The sequence below is a fragment of the Pseudorca crassidens genome, chromosome 7 (genome assembly GCF_039906515.1).
Source record: "Pseudorca crassidens isolate mPseCra1 chromosome 7, mPseCra1.hap1, whole genome shotgun sequence".
Taxonomy (NCBI): domain Eukaryota; kingdom Metazoa; phylum Chordata; class Mammalia; order Artiodactyla; family Delphinidae; genus Pseudorca; species Pseudorca crassidens.
Window position 1 is genome coordinate 54,422,105 of NC_090302.1, and position 22,668 is coordinate 54,444,772.

The 22,668-nt window shown below is 39.2% G+C and overlaps 1 protein-coding gene across 10 annotated transcripts in view; it reads right to left on the reverse strand.

Moving 5' to 3' along the window:
* Positions 1-22,668, reverse strand: part of GLIS3 (GLIS family zinc finger 3) — a 506,390-nt gene that overhangs the window by 82,095 nt on the left and 401,627 nt on the right. For 9 of the 10 annotated variants that reach the window (XM_067744278.1, XM_067744276.1, XM_067744283.1 and 6 more), the window contains one exon: positions 20,978-21,088. In XM_067744278.1, the coding sequence (XP_067600379.1) occupies positions 20,978-21,088 (111 nt within the window). Of the gene's footprint in view, positions 1-20,977; positions 21,089-21,117; positions 21,525-22,668 lie in introns of those variants that run through there. The other variant, XM_067744282.1, reaches the window with a different exon arrangement.

A 22,668-nucleotide genomic window follows, 5' to 3' on the forward strand; every position in this document is an offset into this window, starting at 1 on the left:
CGTATATCGGTGTTTGGACAATTTTCAAATGCCTACTTCTAAAAGTTGAAGGCTGTAACTTCAAAGGAGAGCACTTGCTTTCTGTTTAATTTTCCCCAAGTACACTGCTGACAGCATTACCCCCACCCCCACTCCAAAGCCCTTTAGTGACTCTCTACCAAGCACTACCTACCCCCAAACTCACCAGCTTTAACAGGTGGGCTCTCCCCTAGCTGTGTGCTTTCATGTCCCATGCCTCATGTCACACAGAGCCAACATGCTCTCCTCTGTAACCCTTATTCATGTCTTAAGCTGTACTTCTTGCCACAAGCTTCCCTCATCTGGAGTCCCCCTTATTCCAGACTCTGCATATCTATAACACATTCTGCATATTCTTCAAGATCCTATTCAATGTCACCTCTTCCTCAAAGTTGTCCCACATCTTTCCATTCCAAAGTAATTTCTTCCTTTTTAGACATTCCAATAGCAATTTCTCTGTATCACTCTGATAGTACTGTGGTTTTCTACATTCTATAATACTTACTTATACATTATATGTGTGTGTGTGTGTGTGTGTGTGTGTGTGTCACAGAAGATAAAAAGTGTCCTTGTAAACAGAAACCATGTCTGTTTAATCATACAAGCTAAAACAGTGCTTCTTTTCACATGAAAGGTACTCTATATAAGTATTTGGGGACATGTGTGAACAAATAAAGAAATGAATCAATAGCTGCTAAGGATTCATTAATCCATGCTTATCCTTTAGGGCAGCTCCTAAAGGCAGATAAAATCATGTCTTCATTGCAATACAAAAGGAAAAAAAAGAGTGAGGCAGTTTAAGCATGCTGAAATTATCAACTGAGAATAAAACAGGAACTAGACAAGTGAAATCTTTTTTTTTTTTAAACATCTTTATTGGAGTATAATTGCTTTACAATGGTGTGTTAGTTTCTGCTTTATAACAAAGTGAATCAGTTATACATATACATATGTCCCCATATCTCTTCCCTCTTGCGTCTCCCTCCCTCCCACCCTCCCTATCCCACCCCTCTAGGTGGTCACAAAGCACCGAGCTGATCTCCCTGTGCTATGCAGCTGCTTCCCACTAGCTATCTATTTTACGTTTGGTAGTGTATATATGTCCATGCCACTCTCTCACTTTGTCCCAGCTTACCCTTCCCCCTCCCCGTATCCTCAAGTCCACTCTCTAGTAGGTCTGTGTCTTTATTCCCGTCTTGCCTCTAGACAAGTGAAATCTTAACAGAAGTTTTTTTGTTTTTTAAAGATACTTAGGAAGTTTATTTCCTTATAATGCTCAGTCCCTGTTCATGCCAAATTTCACTAGATAAAAGTATTCACATTTACATGTTGTCTATTGGAATGTGCAAATGAGCAATTTTTCCAGAAATGCTCATTCATTACATTTGTACTTCCTATCTCTTATTCACCTGGAAGGGCTGGGAACAAATCCAACTTTCTACATTGCTTTTAAAGATTCACTGTCTAGCATATATTTGACAAGCAGAACAGAAATTTCGAGCCAAGTGGACATGAAATGACACACTCTAGCACCCTTTTTGACAATGTACATCGCCAAAACAAGACCCTCCATCTTTTGGACCCTGGTTGATTAAGTGGCCAGCCATGTCCCTGGTCTCCCTGGTCACTGCTCCACGTTCAGGCTTTAATGCTGTTCCAGGGTCTTTTTCCCCCTGAGGTAATGCCAACCAACATAAGAGCTTGCCCCTGGTGTTATTTTCATCAAGGCACAGAAGCATTTTACTGTAGGTAACTTCCCCTCTCTCGACTGAGGACTGTATATCTAAGAGTGATGCATGAATCACATAAACTTTTAATGCTTTGGTGAAATGAAGCTCTTCTCTTTGGTAATGGGAAAGGAGGCCTGGTTCAGAGAAGTTCTTTACAGTAAAGCCTGAGACAGGAACTGGACTCTTCCTGAGACTTCCTGTAGTCTCTGCAGCTTCTGCCAAAGTCTTTTTCATGTTTAGAACCTACTATTCCTCCTTTGGACACTGACGTTACTTTGTCTTTCTTCTTGTCATCCACCCACTGCAATGAACTCCAATCCCCTCTCCGAAAACTTAACTGCACCCCAGAACTGCAGACTAGAAAGCCAAAAATCCAAGGAAAGTAAGGAAGGATAATGATGGCTGCCAGTAGCCACTCACAGTGCATGCATTACATTTCAGAAGCTCTGTCCTAGACTATGCAAGCCTTGCTGGTTCTGACAGTATGGGGAGAAATGACAGTAGGTCATGATGACGAAGCAGAAACAGGAGTTGTCAATGTTCCACGTTGTCCTCTAAGCTGGAGAACATGATGCTATTTTTCTTCCCCAGATGTCCTGCCGCCTGCAGGACTTAGCATGTATGCTTTTGTTTTCAAGGTCTATAAGGAACTCCAAACTCAGTGTTCTGCTGTGTCTAACTCCACTCTCAAATGCTCTAGGCCTCATGTTGACTTATCTGTCATCATTATTAGCACCCCCTTGGGAGGATGTTATTATTGGAAGTGATTTCACATTCTGACAATGCAGGGAGCTAGGAGAAGTTGTGGCTACTTCAGATCTCTGCAAAGAGTCCTGTGTACTGGTAACTTTTAGTCCCGTAGAAATAAATATATATGTATGTAAGAAAGGGAAAGTGCCATCAAAAGACATGTCCCCTTTCATCCCCAATAATCCTCCAAAGCAGAACAAGGGAAAAGAGATGTGCTGTAGAGTCAAACAACCAACGTTTCAAGCCAGTGTAGGGGGCATATTTTAAGTCTGACTTTAAAGGAAAAGATAACAGATATTTTATTTTAAAACAGAAATTAACAAGTCAGCAGTGCTCTATGTAAAAGAAAATCTTAGAAACAAAAAATAGAGACACTAAGAAGTAATAATTTATCCTTCCGAGGATTCTGTTTTATTGTCCACAGAAAGTAAAGCCTGTGGTTTTTAGCAGAAATCCAAAGAGTCTGTTGACAATGGAAAGCACACATCTTTGTAAAACTCCCATAGTAATCAAACATCAAGGAAAGGTAGCATGTGAAATACAGGGGACTTAATTTTTCCCTGGTATTCTGAAGATCAAAAGAATATCTCTATTCTACCAACAAGACACCCCCCACCCCCAGTCTTCTACCACCCCACTAGGGGAACCAAGCAAATTCCTTGGTTTCTCATGTCATTACCACAGGCTGAAATGATGTAACAATAACAGCAAGCAGAGGTGTTCCCCTGCGCCAACTCTCTAATCAGTTTCAAAGTATGTTTTGTTGGTTCTCATTGACGGCCCTCAAAAGAACTGGTCACTCGTGGTCTCAAAAGTTTTACAACAAATTGTGTGATTAGATTCTTTAAATACTTCTGTCCATTACTAATCCTCTTTTGCCAACATCCTTTTCAGAGAAAAATTGCAGCGCTCCATGGTGCCTGATTTATATTTCATTTTGAGAACAGGAAGTAAAGGGATTAAAGTTAAGGATTAAAACACTTACTCTTTACTGCATTTTTTTCACCTCCTGAATGGCTTCCTGGTTGCCATGGCTACTGTTCACTTGTCCTTAGTCCTGAATACACGTCTTTGCATTAATAAAATATTTAAATGCAACTTCATGGAAAACAATAGGGAAAGTAGCTTTAAGTTCAATTGCTCTTGAAAGAAGAAACTAGAATTAAAAAAAAAATCTTTTTTCTTCATTCTTTTATTGGTATCCTCAAGAGTGAAATAAACTGAAAGACAGCACAGGGACAGTCTAAAGATACACAAATGATAATCAGAATTATGTAGCAGGGGCACAAGGAGATTACTTTGAGATAGTGAGTTGGCTCTTAGCTTACAAACCAGTGTTTGTAGGAAGATTAAGGGTCCCTGGGAATTTCTCAAATGTTGCAACACCACAGAACATTTTAAAGGCAAAAACACACGTAAATGCAGTGTTGCAATTCCACATTGCAAATACCAGCCAGGAAATGAAAAACTGAGGCTTTTACCACCACAAAGTTAACTTAACCATATCAATGTAAATATCACTGCTTGGTATCCAAGTCATTGAGGGCAGCATCTGCATAGGGGTGTGGCCAAAGAGGTGAGAGCCACGAACAGCAGGTGCTGTCAGAGCTGAAGATGTCTGCACGTACAGCGCACACAGCTGATGCTGAGCTGGGCGTCAAAACGGAAGGGTGACATTGATAGACAAGTGAGCAAACACAACTGCATTTGAGTTATTCCTTTAAAAACACTCCCCTGACATTCATTTTAGAATGTACTGCCTACATTCTTTTTAAAAGCCAAGGAAAACTAAGGAGATGGAATAGCAAAAAACCCATTTTCAGATCTATTCTTAAAGTCCAATAAGAGGATAGGCTCCAGGGTAAATTGTGGACTGACTTCTAAAACATCACCCCAGCCATTTTTTTCCAATGCTCCCCAATGCTTGGTTTTCCTCTGCCTTATCCTCCGGTGGGTGCAAACTATTCCTTTATCCCCTGGAGACCCTACTGAAAACACCTCCCCCAGATCCAAGTATACCCATCATTTCTCACTTCTTCTGATCTCATACTCCCGTTAAAACCACCTTCCTCTCACAATATCCACGGAAGACAGACCTGCTACTTGAAAATTTGTAACTGAAGCCATATTGATACATTCTGGGAGTGAAGGGACTGTTGCATTGCCTGTGCAATATAACAGAACAAAATTATACAAGATCTTCTGGAGACAATCTGTAGACAGTAACTGGAGAGAATGATTGTAATGGTGGCAATTCTAAGCACTGTAACAGGTATAGATAATTCCAGGTACAGGTGAACAAATCAAACCATGAGATAATTGGAGCTACCCATGGGCAGGGCTGTAGTATCTGAAACAAACGTGTATGGAAATGGCAAGTTATATACAGACCCACAAGGCATACAATTATTTCTTTCAAACATCCATGTTCCTTCTTTCCTGGCTTCAATCTTTTCTTTTGGGAATCATTTATTTTGGGACAATCCTAAAGATTTAGGGCCATCCCAGGGCAGGCTGGGGTTACTGTTTGGCTGTTCCTGCACATTTGCTATCAAGAGGGAGCAATAAGAACCTACTGTTGAGAGGCAATTCTCCATGGGTCTCTCAAGTTTCTCTACATCTTGGGAACAGAGGCACTGACTCCCTTATTAGACTATCTTTTTTAAGCATGTTTCTATACCAAAGGGCTTTGGAAAACTGACTAGGTTAGTATCTTCCTCCTTAGCAAAGGGCAGGCACACTTTCACCTATTACAAGTATCCCTCGCTTTTCTAAAGTTTGCTTTATGCCACTTTGCTTTTACAGAAGACCTACATAGTACCTGTTTTCTCTAACCAAAAGAAATTTTAGGATTTTTGCTTTTATGAAAAAAGGCAAAAAGAGAAAATAGCGTTCAGCATTTGTTTTGTAGTCAGGTGTTACGGAGGCAGTGCACACCCAGAGCAGTGAGAGTGGCACCACCAACCTCCTTCCCCAGGAACTACACTACACTTGGCATCTCAGCATCAAGGCTCCACAGCATTGAACTGCATCTGTGAGCATCTGTGCTTCATCTCCATTCATTTTGTGCATCTGTTAGCAAGATGTGTCCTAAGGTAATTGCTTCTTTGCTTTATGCCATTTCTGCTGAAGAAAGGTTTCACAGGAACGTTCTACTTTTGGGTGGCAGGGTGAATCTATATAAAAGATTTGGGTTCCCTAAGCTCAGAACTTCCCTCTTTTAACACAATCCACTGAGTGTGCAAGTGTCACCTGGCCCTCTTTGTGTCACCTTGTGGGAAGTGAGACTTAAGAAACTTGCACAACAAAAAGATGAGGGACTTCCCTGGTGGCACAGTGGTTGGGAATCCGCCTGCCAATGCAGGGGACACGGGTTTGATCCCTGGTCCAGGAAGATCCCATATGACGCAGAGCAACTAAGCCTGTGAGCCACAACTACTGAGCCTGTACTCTAGAGCCCGCGCTCCACAACAAAAGAAGCTATTGCAGTGAGAAGGCCGCGTACCGCAATGAAAAGTAGCCCCCGCTCGCCACAACTAGAGAAAGCCCGCACGTGAAGCAACGAAGACCCAACACAGCCAAAAATAAATAATAAATAAATTTATTTAAAAAAAAGAAAAAGAAAAAGATGATACTCTGGCTACCGCCACTGCTGTGAGTAATAACCTCACCTTTGCCTCTGACCCAGGAGGCTCATGTCTTCTGCCAGCATCCATGAAACTGTGGCAGGCTAATTTACTAGCTTGTACCTAGGGTAAAATCTCAGATGCTTTATAGTTCCTGCCATTTACAAGACTATCCACAGGATGTACAGAGCACTAGGCAAAGATTTGGTAGGGCTTCTGTCAAAATAATCAATTTGAGTCACCCCAAATCAGTATGTCAGCATCACACTAGAGGGCCAACCTCAAGTGATTCAGCAAAAGAAATACCACATTGGCCAGCACAAGTGATCTGCTCCCGAGGCTGCCCTCTTGGCATTAGGTCTGGCCTACAGGTCCTCAGGATGATCTCACAGGCATGTCGAAAGCTCATTAGGGCATCTAGTTGACCCCACATATGGGGTAGAGGGTGAGAGAATGCCCTGAAGGAGAGAAATTAGGGCTGGCACCTCTGTGGGTGCTAGTCTGGGCTCAGGGTTCCCCACCTGGATGGTACTGCTGGCCCAGTCACCAAAAAGGGTTTAGAAAAATTTGAGGAAGGTACTCCAAAGCATGGGGGCCTCTAGGGGCAGAGCCTCAGTCAGGGGCCCTGCTACCATCTTCTAACAGAAGGCTACTACAGAGCTTCTGGGAATGACCATCATGCCAAGAACTTGCGGACAAATTACAAAATTTCCCGTGTTGGAAAATCAGACAGCCCATAGTAAGAATGGTAGTGTCAAAGGAGCACTGGATGTGGAGTCAGAAAAACTCAGCTGGAGTACGGTTCTCCTACTTACTGAGTGTGCTTTGTAAAGACAGCTAGCTTCTCAGAAGCTTAGGCCTTTCATCTCTAAAATGGGATTACAATAATTGCAACACTGACCTTGTAAAACTGTTGTGAAGATTAAAGAGCTAAACAGGCATGAAAATGCCCAGTAAACTGTGCTACACAGGTATTTAATGGCTCTTATTGTTCTTCTTCCCGTTTCCTTTAAACACTTACATCATAAGGGAAGAGAATAAAAATGGGTAATTGCACCCATTGTGTTATTACTGGATATTTTAAATGCCAATTCACCCCTTTTTGCCATCACCGATGGTTGAAGAGATTTAGTGGTACTGAGTTTGTGAGTGTTTTGCTGTGTTGAAGGCTTTAATCAACTTCAAGCTAAATATTCTGGGGTGGGAGGGGGCTCATAATTGGGGTAGAGATGGGAGGTGGGGAAAACATCATGAACATTGCGTTCCTCTGTTCACTTATGCCAAGATTGAGGGCACCCTAACATGTCTGAATCTTTATGACTTGAAAATTGGGGAACTTGTTCTTGACATTTTTCCATATGAAAGAACAAGATTTTTTTAAAGGAGCAGGGGAATGGATCATCCTTGATTGCTAATTTGAGTACAAAGAAATGAAATCTGATTTCTGTGTTTGCTTATGTACATATGAGGAAATATCAAAGATGTCCTTTGTAATACTATCATCTCAAAATACGATTTCTATTCAAAGTCCACAGTGGGTAAATATTATCAAATTCCTATATAGCTGGCGCTTATATGCTAGGCTAGCCCAAAGCATTGTTGTGAAACAGAGCTTCTTGTCTGTTGTGTTCTGTCACCTTTTTAACTGTTTTCCCTTTTGAGTCTCCTTTTTCAGAGATCAGTGATGTTCTTGCCAATATTGAGTGATAAAGGCTCCTCATGGTAGTGATTTTTACTATATGCTACGGAGTAAAAAGAATCAGAACAGAGGGGCCCCATGTTTATATATGATAGAAAAATATATGGAAAGATACGCAGCAGTGTTAAGCCACTTTGATCAACTACATCACAATTCTGCTACTACCTGGCTTCTATATATCCCATAGCTGAGAGTCCCAAATGAGAATCATTAGAAAAACGATTGCTGGAAGTAGGGTGAGAGAGGACAGCAAGGTCTAGCATAGGAGAGAAGACAGTAAGAGAGCCCACTAACTAGTCAGGGAATTCAAGATTCTAATGTTACATTAACTCTGCTACCAAAAACACTGGTAAACATGATTATAAAAATATGTTTTGAGAAAGTACAAAGAGATAAGGCCCAGAAAAATGGAAAAACAGAAATCCATACCTCAAATTCCAACAAGGCAAAAAAAGATAAAGTCTAGAAATGCAACTGATAACCAGAATGCTTAAACTTCATGCTTGGAAAGATTATAGAAATAATATAGGTTGGTGAGCAGTTCAAGAGAAAGTAAGTCAATGGGAGCCAGGATGGGGTTATTGAGAACAACCAGAGAAACGTCATTTCCTTTTTAGATACCATTAGCTGAAAGGCACACATAGAATGAGCCTAGATTACAACAACTTATTTAGTAAAGTCTCTCACGATAGCATTTTGGAGAAGACTGAGAAACCTGGAACTGATGATAGCCCTGCTGGATACAGTCATAATTAGATGAGCCACTGTATCTAAACAATATTGATTAACAAAAATATGCCAAACTAATTGTCTTGTCTCCTTTCACCCGAGATCCCTAACTCATGCCCCACATTACCACCATAATTATCTTTCTAAATCAGAAGTCTGACCACGATCTATCTTTAAACATCTTAGTATGATATATAAGCCCCTTTGACATCAGTTCCCTGCCTTTTCAGTTCAGTGCTGCCTCAACAGCCAATAAGGTCATCAGACCACTGATGGTCTCCTGTGACCCTACCTGGAACTGTATCCTATGGCACAAATGCAAGGGAGAGAATAGAAAGGCATGCCATCTGTATGCTAAAAAAAATCCGGAAGCTGGGTAGTAAGTAAAAATTGCTGGTAACAGGAATATTAATGCAGAATTTCTGCATACATCAGTAAGGTCATTGATGGAAACAAGGAAGCATACTTGGAAGACAGAACTAGAGCTCCTGTGTGGGTGTTCCGGGAAGGTAGATTTTTGACTTAATAATATAAAGAATGTTTGGACATATTAGACTTGCTAAATAAAAAAAAAAATGTCTTAAAAGTCAGAAAGCTTAAGATTTCATGAAGAGTCATCATGAATATCTTTTGGAACTTTCTGAATGTGATTCCCCATGCTGGGTTCCAGGGAAGATGAGGGTCCATTTAAGGATGCTTATAATTCTAATGGACTACAGCTGTGCCCACAGCTGGCCCCTATAATGGCAGCACAGCAAACACCCATCGCCAAAAGAAGAAAAACATCTTTCTATTCCAGTGAAAAGGACAGCCCTATTGAGGCAGCGACTATCTGTAGTCCTTTAACAGTTACTTAAGAGTTAGTCTGGACTCAACAAACAGTGGAAACAGTGAGCATTTAAGATGTCACATGACACTTTGCTAGAGTTTATAAAGAGGGGTCTGGATTGCTGGGAGGGAGAATAATCTTTTGCCAAAATGTTCTGTGGAATGCCAAGATTGCAAACAGTACGTCAAGACTTAACGGACGGCTTTGCGTTAGGCAGTATTAGCTAATTCTGCAGCACATTCTGTGGGCCTTGTAGGAAAACAGCATAACACCTTTGGCATCATACTTGGTTCCCTTTCCACTTCTAAACTTTCTCATTTCTCAGAAACAAACTAAAGAGAGTAGAAGTAGTAATAAAAAATTCATCCTGACTCTAAAGGCCAAAAGAATCAAATAAGATAATGTATACAAAATGGCTCTGAAATGTTAAAGCATTAAATGTGGGCAAAATAAGGTTATCACCATCACTATTAAAACAACTGAGTCACAGAGACTGGATTCCACTTGCTGAACAACTCAAGAGGTGCCTTGCAGAAGGCTCAAAGGTCTATTCGTCAAGTTCCTCTAACTTCTCAAGCAAGAATCCAAATAAAACAGCTGAGGCAGGAAAAATCTCTTCTCCCCTCAGAAAATTCTTGCCATTATCTGACCTTTGCTCTGTACACCACTAATAAAAGCCAGTTTCCCCAGCAGAAATAGGGGACGACAAGGCACTTTGCTCTTCATCGTAACACCTTCTAACTCCCACCACCGTGGCCACAGCTATACCTCCTCCAAGGATTGAGCTCCGTCTTGTGCAGGCTTGCAACAAGCACTGCACGTGTGTTTCCTCACTTAGTAGCTACCACATACCTACGGCACTGCTGTTACTGTCCAGATTTCACAAATGAGAGCAATTTAGAACAGGAAAAGTCAGGAAACAATCAAGGTCTAAAACGGGTATAAAAGTAAAGCTCTTCTGCATGAAATCTATATCCATCCATCTGCCATTCACATAACAATACCTATAGGAAAACTGACAAATGGCAGGGATTTTCAACCCAAAGACATGGATTCTCTCCAGTAAGTTTGTCTGGTTGAGATTTTAAAACAGACAAACATGAACACAAATGTGTTTCTAGTATGAAGAAAAAACAAAATGGATATATAAACAATTCACAATTATGTCATAATCTCAGTTTCCATTAATTGTTTTTAAGCAGCTAAAATCTCCTTGAGGTAAAATAAATTAATGGAGAAGTCTGGAGTGGGGAAAACCAACTCACTAAAATTTCAACAACCCTTGTCTTCTCTCTTAGAAACCCTTAATGGACTACATGATGTAATTCTAGTGGTAACAGCTAACCTTTATTGGCCATGTATAACGTATCAGGCACCATGCTAAGCATTTTACTGTCATTATTTCATTTAATATAATACAAACATACTGTATTAACAAATATTATATGACACAAACTTATGACAAAAATGACTGAATTAAAAGTTAACGTATTATGATAAATTTCTATGATTCTGTAAATTCTCTGATATATAACACAAAATACATGTTTAAAAAAGTATCTGCTTATTTGCTTAAAGCATAATCCTCTTGTACTCTCTTAGCATAGTATCTATAAATTAATTGGCATGAACAAATTTGCTTTGAACCATCACTGGTATAAGAAAAGGGAGTAGAACCAGTATATCCAATAAATAATTTCCTTAAGTTTTCCTAGTGAATAATCAATTTGCACTAATATAAACTACATTTTGAAGTTTACCATGCCCCATTTTTGTATGGCTAGTGTCACCTTCAAATAAAGTAGCCTCAGTTAAATTTTAACATAATGAATTTTAGTTTCTGGGTGTGATGGTCAGTTTTATGTGTCTGCTTGGCTAGCCTCTAGGCCCTAGTTATGCAATAAAACACTAATCTAGGTATCGTTATGAAGGTATTTTTTTTAGATGTGATTAACATTTACAGTCAATTTTTTTAAACATCTTTATTGGAGTATAATTGCTTTACAATGGTGTGTTAGTTTCTGCTTTATAACAAAGTGAATCAGCTATACATATACATATATCCCCATATCTCCTCCCTCTTACATCTCCCTCCCACCTTCCCTATCCCACCCCTCTAGGTGGTCACAAAGCACCGAGCTGATTGATCTCCCTGTGCCATGTGGCTGCTTCTCACAAGCTATCTATTTTACATTTGGTAGCATATATATGTCCACGCCACTCTCTCACTTCGTCCCAGCTTACCCTTTCCTCTCCCCGTTTCCTCTCCCCGTGTCCTCAAGTCCATTCTCTACATCTGCGTCTTTATTCCTGTCATGCCCCTAGGCCCTTCATAACCTTTTTTTTTTTTTTTTAAGATTCCATATATGTGTGCTAGCATACGGTATTTGTTTTTCTCTTTCTGACTTACCTCACTCCGTATGACAGACTCTAGGTCCATCCACCTCACTACAAATAACTCAATTTCGTTTCTTTTTATGGCTGAGTAATATTCCACTGTGTATATGTGCCACATCTTCTTTATCCATTCATCTGTTGATGGACACTTAGGTTGCTTCCATGTCCTGGCTATTGTAAATAGAGCTGCAATGAACATTGTGGTCCATGACTCTTTTTGAATTATGGTTTTCTCGGGGTATATGCCCAGTAGTGGGATTGCTGGGTCGTATGGTAGTTCTATTTGTAGTTTTTTAAGGAACCTCCACACTGTTCTCCATAGTGGCTGTATCAATTTACATTCCCACCAACAGTGCAAGAGGGTTCCCTTTTCTCCACACCCTCTCCAGCATTTATTGTTTCTAGATTTTTTGATGATGACCATTCTGACTGGTGTGAGGTGATACCTCTTTGTAGTTTTGATTCGCATTTCTCTAATGATTAGTGATGTTGAGCATCCTTTCATGTGTTTGTTGGCAATCTGTATATCTTCTTTGGAGAAATGTCTATTTAGGTTTTCTGCCCAGTTTTGGATTGGGTTGTTTGTTTTTTTGATATTGAGCTGCATGAGCTGCTTGTAAATTTTGGAGATTAATCCTTTGTCAGTTGCTTCATTTGCAAATATTTTCTCCCATTCTGAGTGTTGTCTTTTTGTCTTGTTTATGGTTCCCTTTGCTGTGCAGAAGATTTTAAGTTTCATTAGTTCCCATTTGTTTATTTTTGTTTTTATTTCCATTTCTCTAGGAGGTGGGTCAATACAGTCAATTTTTAATACAATCAGCTGAAACGCCTTAAGAGCAGAACTGAGATTTCCCTGAGAAAGAAGAAATTTCACCTGTGGACTGCTCATCCAATCCTAGAAGTAAGAACTCTGGAGACATCTTGACTCTACCCCTCATCCCTGGCATCCAATCCATCACCACATGCTGTCCACTCTTTTTTTTTTTTTTTTTTTTGTGGTACGCAGGCCTCTCACTGTTGTGGCCTCTCCCGTTGCAAAGCACAGGCTCCGGACGCGCAGGCTTAGCGGCCATGGCTCACGGGCCCAGCCGCTCTGCGGCATGTGGGATCCTCCCGGACCAGGGCACGAACCCGTGTCCCCTGTATTGGCAGGCGGACTCTCAACCACTGCGCCACCAGGGAAGCCCCTGTCCACTCATTTTCATCTCAACTGCCACTATCCTTGTCCAGGCCTTCATTAAATCTTGTAAAAGTGCATACCATCCTAAGTGGTGCAATTGCTTCAGACTCCTCCATTAATTTATTGTACCCTCCCCTCCATACTTCAATTCACTATCTATACAATCATCCCACCACTTGTCGAAGTCCTGCTTTAACATCTCTGGTTGTCTCAAGGGAAAGGAGCCTATCTTACCATTTTTGTATTCACAAGCATTTATCAAAATATCAGACACACAGTAAATGCCGGGTAAGTAGGAGTCGATCCCCCAGAACATAAGAGCATAGATTGTTCTTAGTTGGGCAAAGTTTTGGGGGGCGTTATAATTAAAGCCAGGTGAAAGAGTCACTAGGCCATCCTGCATTTCTTTTGGCTCAGAGGGTCTTTTTTTAACAGCTTTATTGAGGTATAATTGATATACAAAGAACTGCACATATAATAATATGGACAACTTGATGAGTTTGGACATATGCAAACACTCATGATACCATCACTGCAATCAAGGTAGTAGACATGTAACACACCTCCCAGAGTGTTTCCTTGTGTCCCTTTGTGGGAGTTTTTTTTCTTTTTTTCCCTTTGGTCATTAGAAAGTCTTAATTTCAGAGAATCAGTGAAATCTACGGAGCTTCTCCCTAGAAAAATACATTTTACATAATTTCTGGGATTTCATTAACTTCCTAAAACCCACTCCTCCATGTATTCCCTTATGGTCCATGGATCCCAGATTAATAACCTATGAATAGAACCAAATATCATAGGTTCAAGTTTGATTTTAATCTCCTCTGGTTTGGGTCTCAGCTTCCTTTCCCTCATTTGGATTTTTTTGTTCCATCATCCAAACAACCATATGACCTAGAAAGACTATATCTATAGTCATCACTAAAAGAGGACTTCACCTACAAGAATATTCAGTTCTCACAAAGAAAAAATATTTCCAAGGACACTGTTGTTCTGTTGTCATTCACAATAGACTGCCCTGGATTGTAGGTATGTGTAACAACACTGAAATGATTACCCTTTCACCTTTGAGGCCCCGTGTTTGCCTTTCAAGATAGCTATGAAGATGGGGAAATGGAAAAACTAGGGGACTGTAAATTAAGCTAAGTCACAAAGCAATTCATAGCACTGCATAAAAGGAGCCCATACCTCCTGACGTCCAATCCAAACAGTACTCTGAGACACAGCCACCCGTCCAGCAACCACCACGAAAAGTTTTCACATTAGGCTTATCCAAGCCCTTGTGTGAAGTCACCTGAAAATAAATCTTTAGAGCTCAGAGAGCCAAGACACAAACAAATAGAAACATATTACCCATGGATATCAAAGACAAAACTCAGTTGAATATGAAAAGGAAAGACAAGAGAGAACTAGCAGAGGAAGCAGTAATTCCACAGGGAACCAGTACTTCAGAAGTGGAGACAGAGCAAAAACCCGAGGAGGGCCACGATGAGCTGTGTCATGAAATTTTAGGACATTATGTTTAGGCAGCAGAAAGTCTGGGAAAAATGTTTCTATTCCAAAATCATTTTTATCAAGAATCCACAAAATCTAATAAGAGAAAAGGAAGGAGAAGCTTAGGTTTCTGTCAATCAATCAAAAAAACAATTTTCTAGAAACCATTTCTATAAAATAGCTCACTAAAGCACCTGTCATACGGTCCTCATTCCTTACATCGTTGGCCAGAGCAGGGCCAAACACTCCTATTTTTTGTTCCAATTAAGAATTTTCAAGGGGGATAGAACAAAAACTACTTTGCCACATATGACAAAGAACTGTAATATAATCAAGAACAATGTAGAACTCCAAAGATCTCCCCATTTCTTTCAAATAATAGAATCTAAGACTTCACTCCTTAAGAATCTCTGTCAGTCACAAAGGAACTCCCAGATACCATGTTCCACAAGCACGCTCTGTGTGACTTTAATCACAGCATTTCTCCTACCATACAGACAGCACGTATCTCCATGTGTCCTTCATTGGAATGTAATCTGTAGGAGGGCAAATTCAGATCTCACTTGTTTTTAAATCCCCAGAGCTGATGCAGGGCCTCACTTGCGCTACCTGTGCTGATTGCTCAGCGAACCACAAATGCTGACCATCTGAGTCATTTTCTTAGGTGGGAGATAATAAGCTATGCTTTTCGATGTCTAGCATCCAGTCCCTCTAATGACACTGCAATTGAGGAAAGGCTGCCAAAAAGTTTGATTACAACAAACTAAGATGATCCTGACATCTACTGCTGTGGTCTTAGTTAGCACCAGAATTATTTAAAAGAAGCTCAAACAGAAAGGTACAGTATTTTAACTTAAGGAGTGCTTTAAAACTTTTTGCAGCTAATACAGTTTTCTCATTTCTAAAGTGGTCACTTGAATGTGTTCCTGACCATCTCACCTCAACAGGCCCCCCTCTTTAATCTCCATATCAACTCCCTCACTGCTTCCTTGCCTACATTTATGTTACTTATTTTCTGTCAATCTTTTTATTGTTGCTGGACTTCATCAAGAAAATGTGGCTCTATGAGAACAGAGAATATGTCTGTCTTATGCACACTTGCATCCATGGGTCTTATCTAATGCCTGACACACAGTAGGTGCTTAATAAATATTTGTTGAATGGAATAAATGAAATTACTTGAGATTGTATTTCTCAAGTAATTTACAGAAGAGTAGTTTGATGAGATGCTCTAGAGGAAAAAGAAGATTGTTTTGTTGGCCAAGTGATTTTGAACAATGCTTAATGTTATTTTCTCTCTGGAATATTGGTACATTCAAGGCTCTGAGAACTCTTGCAAGAAGGAAACCATTGAATATTTTTCAACTCAGCATTTCCCAAATTTATATAACAAAAAACTTTCTAAAAGAATTATCTGAGGGACTTCCCTGGTGGTCCAGTGGCTAAGACTCTGCATTCCCAATGCAGGGGGCTTGGGTTCGATCCCTGGCCAGGGAACTAGATTCCGCATGCCTCGACTAAAAGATCCCGCACACGGCAATGAAGATCCCGAGTGCCGCAACTAAGACCCAGCGCAGCCAAATAAAAAAAAAGAAAAAAAGAATTATCTGATAAGATCCTAAAGATAAGGATCTGATAAGGTTCTAAAGAACATGCTTTGAGAAACACTGCTTTACGGGCTAAAAAAGACACTGGGCTAGGCTCAGAGATGCGAATATTTATTTTTTCTGTATTCACAAGGCTGAAAACAGTTTTTCCATTACCTCCAGAAATGAACAGATGTTTTTTCTCACTAACTGTTTACTCTTATGGACAACTACCCCTACCCCTCCACTTTCCCACACCCAAATGTGAATTCTCAATTCCTTTTTAAAAGCTCCAATCACCATGTGGCATCAAAATGTTCTCAAAATCATAGCTGGTCTCACACTGTATCTACTTAAAATAGAAGCCTCCAGGCAATTGGTTTCAACTCCAAATCAGTATAATCAATCTGCGGTTAACCTGACTTTTTTAAATTTAAATTTAATTATTAGTTAGCATCATTATTTTGAACCAAAATTGTTTGTTTTACAAAAGCATACCTAGTACCTTTCTTGAAATCCATTACCCTCAACTGAGACATCAAGACATTCAGGCAGGTAGTACGTCTCACCATCGTTCTGAGGTGTAAAGTATGTAATTTGTCAGCAACAATTGTTAAAGCAGAAAACTTAATGTGACCCACTTAAAAAAAACACACACACTAGTGCCCTTTAAATGTCATCCCTGTAATAGCATCACTATTACTCAAATTCCAATATGACTTCCTAAATGTGAGAGGAAGAAGGGGAGCTACCAGTTCATCTTGAAATAATATATTTGTAATATGTGCCTATGACTGACATTCCATTGAGAGTTGGAATGATTTTTAATTTATTCCTGAGCAGGAAAAAAAAGGAATGAAGGAAGGAAGGCAGGAAGGAAGGGAGGAAGGGAGGCAGGGAGGATAGAAAGAGGACTGTCAAAATCTGGGAAGGCCTCTGATTGTGTACCCCATTTGTATATGCCGTATGCCACGTAGATGATGACAGAAAACAACTGATAGAAAAGTGAGCCTCACTAGCTCTTTTATACATGCTTTCATTCAGGGGAAAATGTATTTTTTCACATAGCTTTTTTAAGATTCCAACAACTGCACAAAGCAAGGTGAGCCTATGTTGTATTTAATGAAATTGTTTATAGTTTTGAGTACATATGGGGTGGTGGTGGCTCTGAACAGATTCCAGAGGATCATCAGTTCTACATGAAGAGAGTTGCATTAAATAAGCAGCTCTATTTTAGCCAGAAAGCTATATAAAGCTGTTCCCTAAGTAGGAAATATACATACGTGTTGCATTCACATTATACTTGCTTGGTTTAAAACAGCCCACATAGAGGTCACAAAAGTGAAAGCTATCAACCACGGTGGGTCAAAGGTGAATGTTTAACAAACATTTAAGGAATCACACCCAAAGTCTGGAATCTCTGTGGAAGTGTGAAATGGACGAAAGATTCATGTCATCTCTAACTTCCGGCCCAGCATTCTTTGTATTCACTTTTAAAAAGTCCACGTTGGTAGCAGGCCAGAGTTGAAGGAAACCTCCTTGTTTGTGGCACTTCCAAGGTGAAAATGAAAAATTCTGATAAAGCTCACAGGCTTGAGGAAAAATTCAAGTGGCTTATTGCCTTAGTTTTCTCTTATTTCAACACTCATTATCAGACAGAATTGAAGGATGGATTCTGTCTTTTGCTCTGCAAGCTGAATTCTATTCTGAATTCTACTCTGGAGACCATAGCTGGTGACTTGAGTATTTTGCTGCTCATTTATCTGTGTAACCCACTATTTAATGGACTCAAGATCTGCAAAGCACATTCGATGGAAGAAGTCTGTATGTCACCTGATGGGATGTGTGGGTGTGCACACATTAGACAAAGAGAAAAGTTACTCTCTGCATGCAATGAGCCAAATTATCCCAATTCTTTTGCAGAGGGTTTTTTTTTTTCCCTTCTTCTTTCTTTTCATAGCTTGAATAATATTAAGCTGAGATTTCAGGTTCTTGGTTTTCAGTAGGATCCAACAGGTGTGGGAAAAGGGCCACATGCCCATGACCAGGGCATCACTTATGAGATCTCTACCCATCCTAATAAACATTTGTCTTATGGGTGAGGATGCCTTGTCACTGGCCATGATTTCACTGTAGGACTTCATAAAGCCGGCCATGTTACGACCAAAATAATGTCATTTAGCGTCTAGGGGGAGGTTAAAAAGAGGATTAGAGGCAGGCAGGCAGGCAGGGTATATTAAACAAGTCCATGACTAACAGGGTGTGACAGAAAAGGGTTTTATTCTTTTCAACAAAACAATTCCCTAGGGCTGGGACCATTACTCCACAGTGCCTTTATCACCTTGGAATTTTTATGGTTATTTTTGATGAATTCACATTTTTGTAAAGGCTTTTTGAAATGATGCCAGTTTTCAATTTTTAATTAAAGTCGTAAATAATCTTAATTCTGCCTTAAAAGGGTTATTGTTTCTTACTTTTTTTAATTATTGCTGCCAGGAAATATTTCAAATACCAAGCCCTGATGTGAATAGCACTTAGAACCTCTCTGAGGTCTAGTAACAACATTGTACCATGTAAATACTACACACCGGAATACCAGCTCAAGGCTTGAAAATGTGGATTGATTGATTTGAGGTTTATTAGCACTGCTTCTCCTGGGAGTGACATTTCCCCTTTTTATTGGATGGAGCAACTTTCATCATTTTAATTTCCACAAATTAGTCCATTACAGATCCACACAGGATTTTTTAAATTTTCAGATTAAAAGGACAGGTTAAAATTTGGAAAGTAAACACAGTAACTTGTCACTAAGGACTAAGCAATGAACGTCAGAACGTCAGCCAAATCCAATTCAACCACTCGCAGGAAAAAGAGTGAACATCAAAAGCTAAATCACTGGAGAGATAATACCTCATTTTACATAAGACAAAATTAAGAGAATATTGTAATATCTGACATTAGATTATAATACTGCTCCTTGAAAGCATATCCTTGTTATCTGGATTGCCTGTTGAAGGCTGTCTGCAAATTGTTTATAAATTTGTATTCTGTAGTCTTAAGATCTGATTTTCTTTTTAAATTAGTGCTTCAAGAATCTTTCACATAATCAAAACTATTCTTCCTTTATAAAGAGATTGAAACACACCATGTATGAACAATAGAAACCATTAGTAATTCCTAAAAATATCCCATTATGTTTTCATACCTACTGTCAACCTAGGTTACCCTCTTAAGCTGAATATCATATTATTGCTTACTTGTCTACATGTGAGACTTACATTCTGTCATGCCCATGACAGTTGTTATTCTCTGTGAAGGTGCTCTTCAATCTTACGATAGATTGGCTATTACAATAAAACCTCATACATTTGGGACAACTTGGAGGTGGAGAATGGTCAGATTTAGGGGGAAGAAGCTCTCAGCAAGGTTTATTTTTTAACAAGCACAACTTATTACTTCAAGTTTATAAGATATACATGGATAATGACAAAAAACATTAGACAATGGTCCTCCTATACAATTAACAGTATGCAACAATGGTGTGTTATTTTAAGAATATTAAGCATCCTCCTTACAACTTTATGTATATTATTAATTCACTTAGCAGTTTCTTTGCTGTTTTAAAATACAGGAACATATCCAATCCACGTTGAAGGATCATCTATTATCATCTCTTGATAATGATCATCTGTTATCAGTTTATTGGGATTCCAATTAAAGACACTTAACTATATTTATAGAGAAAAAAATAATTTTAACAATTGACTTACAAGAGTGGGTATGTATGCCGTTAAGAATATCTATCAAATCCTTCTGACTGGCCATTTTTCTAACTCACAGCAAAGGGGTCAAATTGTTTCCATATATGAGCCCTCAACCAGCATTGTGCTAACACCTCTCAAGGAAGAAAAAATCTCAAGTAACAAAAAGATTACAGAGCATTTCCCAACACAAAAGAGTTAAATCCCTATAAATCATAAAAGAATAAAAGATTCTAGTTAACTAGAAGCCATGGTGATCTGAAAACCATGGCCATAGGGTTTAATCACACCATGGGGTTCAATCACTTGAAATAAGCAGAGTCTTAAACTTCCCTTAAATTTGTTATGAAGGGCCCTTAGATGAACCAGGTACCCATCTGAACACAAATGAAACACTCAAAAAGCCAAGGTCAGGTCAACTTATTTTCTGCCATGATCAGAAGATACTTTTTGGTCCAAAAATTTACAAACTCAGTTATTAGAAAATCCCTGAAAGGCAGTAAGCTCCTCATTTCTCGAGGTGTTAAAGCACAGCATGGCCAACCACTTGCTGGAGATTTTATGAGGTCAGGAGAATAAGTCAGGTGGCTTGGCAGATTGATCTTTAACATTTCTTCCAAATCTGAGAGATACTATAATTTCTATGAACTTTGAGAGATGCACTAAGCCCTCATTGATGTCAAAGTAATTTTAGGTTCAATTCCTTTCTCAGACTTTCTTACATAATACTTATTAAGGAATGTGGTTTTTTCTAAGCTTAAAGGGAAGAATGCTCTATACTTACCTTACCTGCTTCATCAGACGTAATTATTTTAGCCAATTGATATTTTATGAAAAAGCACTTATCTCCAGAAAGGGTTTTTGTTGTGCTGTTTTTCCCAATTCAATTTTCTTTAGCTATTTGGACTGAATTTTGTTACTTTCCAGTTTAGGTGACTTTCACTAATGTCCTCCAATTCTTATTATACAAACCCTCCCCAGAAATTCATATCTGGTTACATCAGTTATGAAAATCACAGCCTTGCTACTACTTCATGGACGGCTTCTCTACTCAGAGTGTAAAACATGTTATACCTTGAGAAGTATGCGAATTACCAATGCCCTGCAGAAGCTCCCAGTACTGCAAGAGGAATTTAAATGTGCTTGTCCTGGCTGGATAAATTCTCTTTTAAAATTACCTTTTTCCTTGCTTGCTGATCTTTGGAAGAATGTGCCTTCACATGCTTTCTTAAGGAGCTTGGGTCGGTGTAGCGTTTGGTGCATCCTGGAATTTGACAAGCATAAGGTTTCTAAATAAGAAAGAAAGAAAGAAACAGCTGTGGTTAAATCATAAAGGTAACTGGGGAAGGTTTACTCAAAGACGACTGACTTCAGAGCATGAACTGTTACCAACTGACTGATGTGAAATGCTATGTAATACTCATTCATTTTACTTAGAAAGCCCAGAAAGTTTGCAGCAAGGTGAAGAGAAGAGTAAACTTTCAAGAAACAAAGAGATGGCTTATCTTTTAAGAGACTGCTACAGAATGCACTCTTACCGCGAAACCTCCTGTGGCATTTTTCAATATGGAAATTATTAGTATCTTCAGTCATACTTACAGTTATGTTCCCCTGAAAACAATCTTTGGTACTGTCAGAAATTAGGAAACACATGCTCTTTAAGAGTTCAGGTATAAAGAAGCTGTAGAAAAGTCCAGAAAAGACTGGGAATGTTTCAGAAGAAACCTGATTCAGAAAGAGAGAGGGAGAAAATTAAAAGGGAAAATTAGTGGAAAGTGAGTAAAAGACAGTAGGTTTCAAACAACAGACACATGAAAAATCAGCCAGAGAAACGTTAATATTATTAGTAGTAAAGGAGTCCTGGTGTTAAGCCTGGGTTAGGCTGAGCATGGCAAGAACACAAGTTTTGGCTACTCCAATTCCCCCATACGCCTGAGAGATGTAAGGTGTGGAGCCTAAGGCAGAGTCTAGAATCGTTTTTATTTCCATGTCCCTGGTGATTGGTGGATGCTAATTAGGAATGATGAATTAATGAATGAGAGCACTACACATTGATTCAAATTTTAGCAACTATTCCTATTGTAACAACGAAATTCAAACCAAAGGTTTGGGAATACGGCTTTTAAATTGTAGAATAAATAAAAATCTGCTTATCCTAAGAACTGAAAAAAATCACAAGATTAACTGTGTTTATAAGATGTATTAACAGTCACTCATCTACTTAGTATCTCATCAGGTGACATATTAAAGCTATGCCTGCATGAGGTGGAATGTAAGGAAGAGAATTAAAACCCTGTCTCTACAATAGAATTCTTTCTTTAGAAACCTGCTGTTCTGTTGACCTAACCCTCCCGAAAACTCAATTTTTTTTTCCCCTACTGTTTATATTTTGTTCCTGTTTTCATGCACTTGCTTGTCATTTTGTAGGCCAACATATATGTGGATTATATTATTTGCCTTGCAGGAAGCCATATATGTGATTCACTTTTTTTGTTGCTACTGTTACCATTTTTGATTCCAAGAACAAGGTAAAGTCATGAATAAATAATTTAGTTTGATACTCCCAATATGAATTCTAAGTTTGATTATCTGATATGTTTGTTCATCGACTGACTGATTGATTGAATGAGTAAATCACCCAGCAACTCTTTTGCTCCCATAACACGCTGGACACTGTGTTACATATCAGGGATCTAAGAGTGAACAATGGACGAACCAGCCTCTCAATATGTCACAGTTTCTGCAAAATGATGAGCCAATTATGGGCTGAAGTCACTTGCCAAGGAAGTTTCCATTGGGTAAACAAAGGTTTCCTTTAACCTGGGAATCTTTTCTGGGTTCACACAGCTTTCTTGCCCTAGTCTTCCCT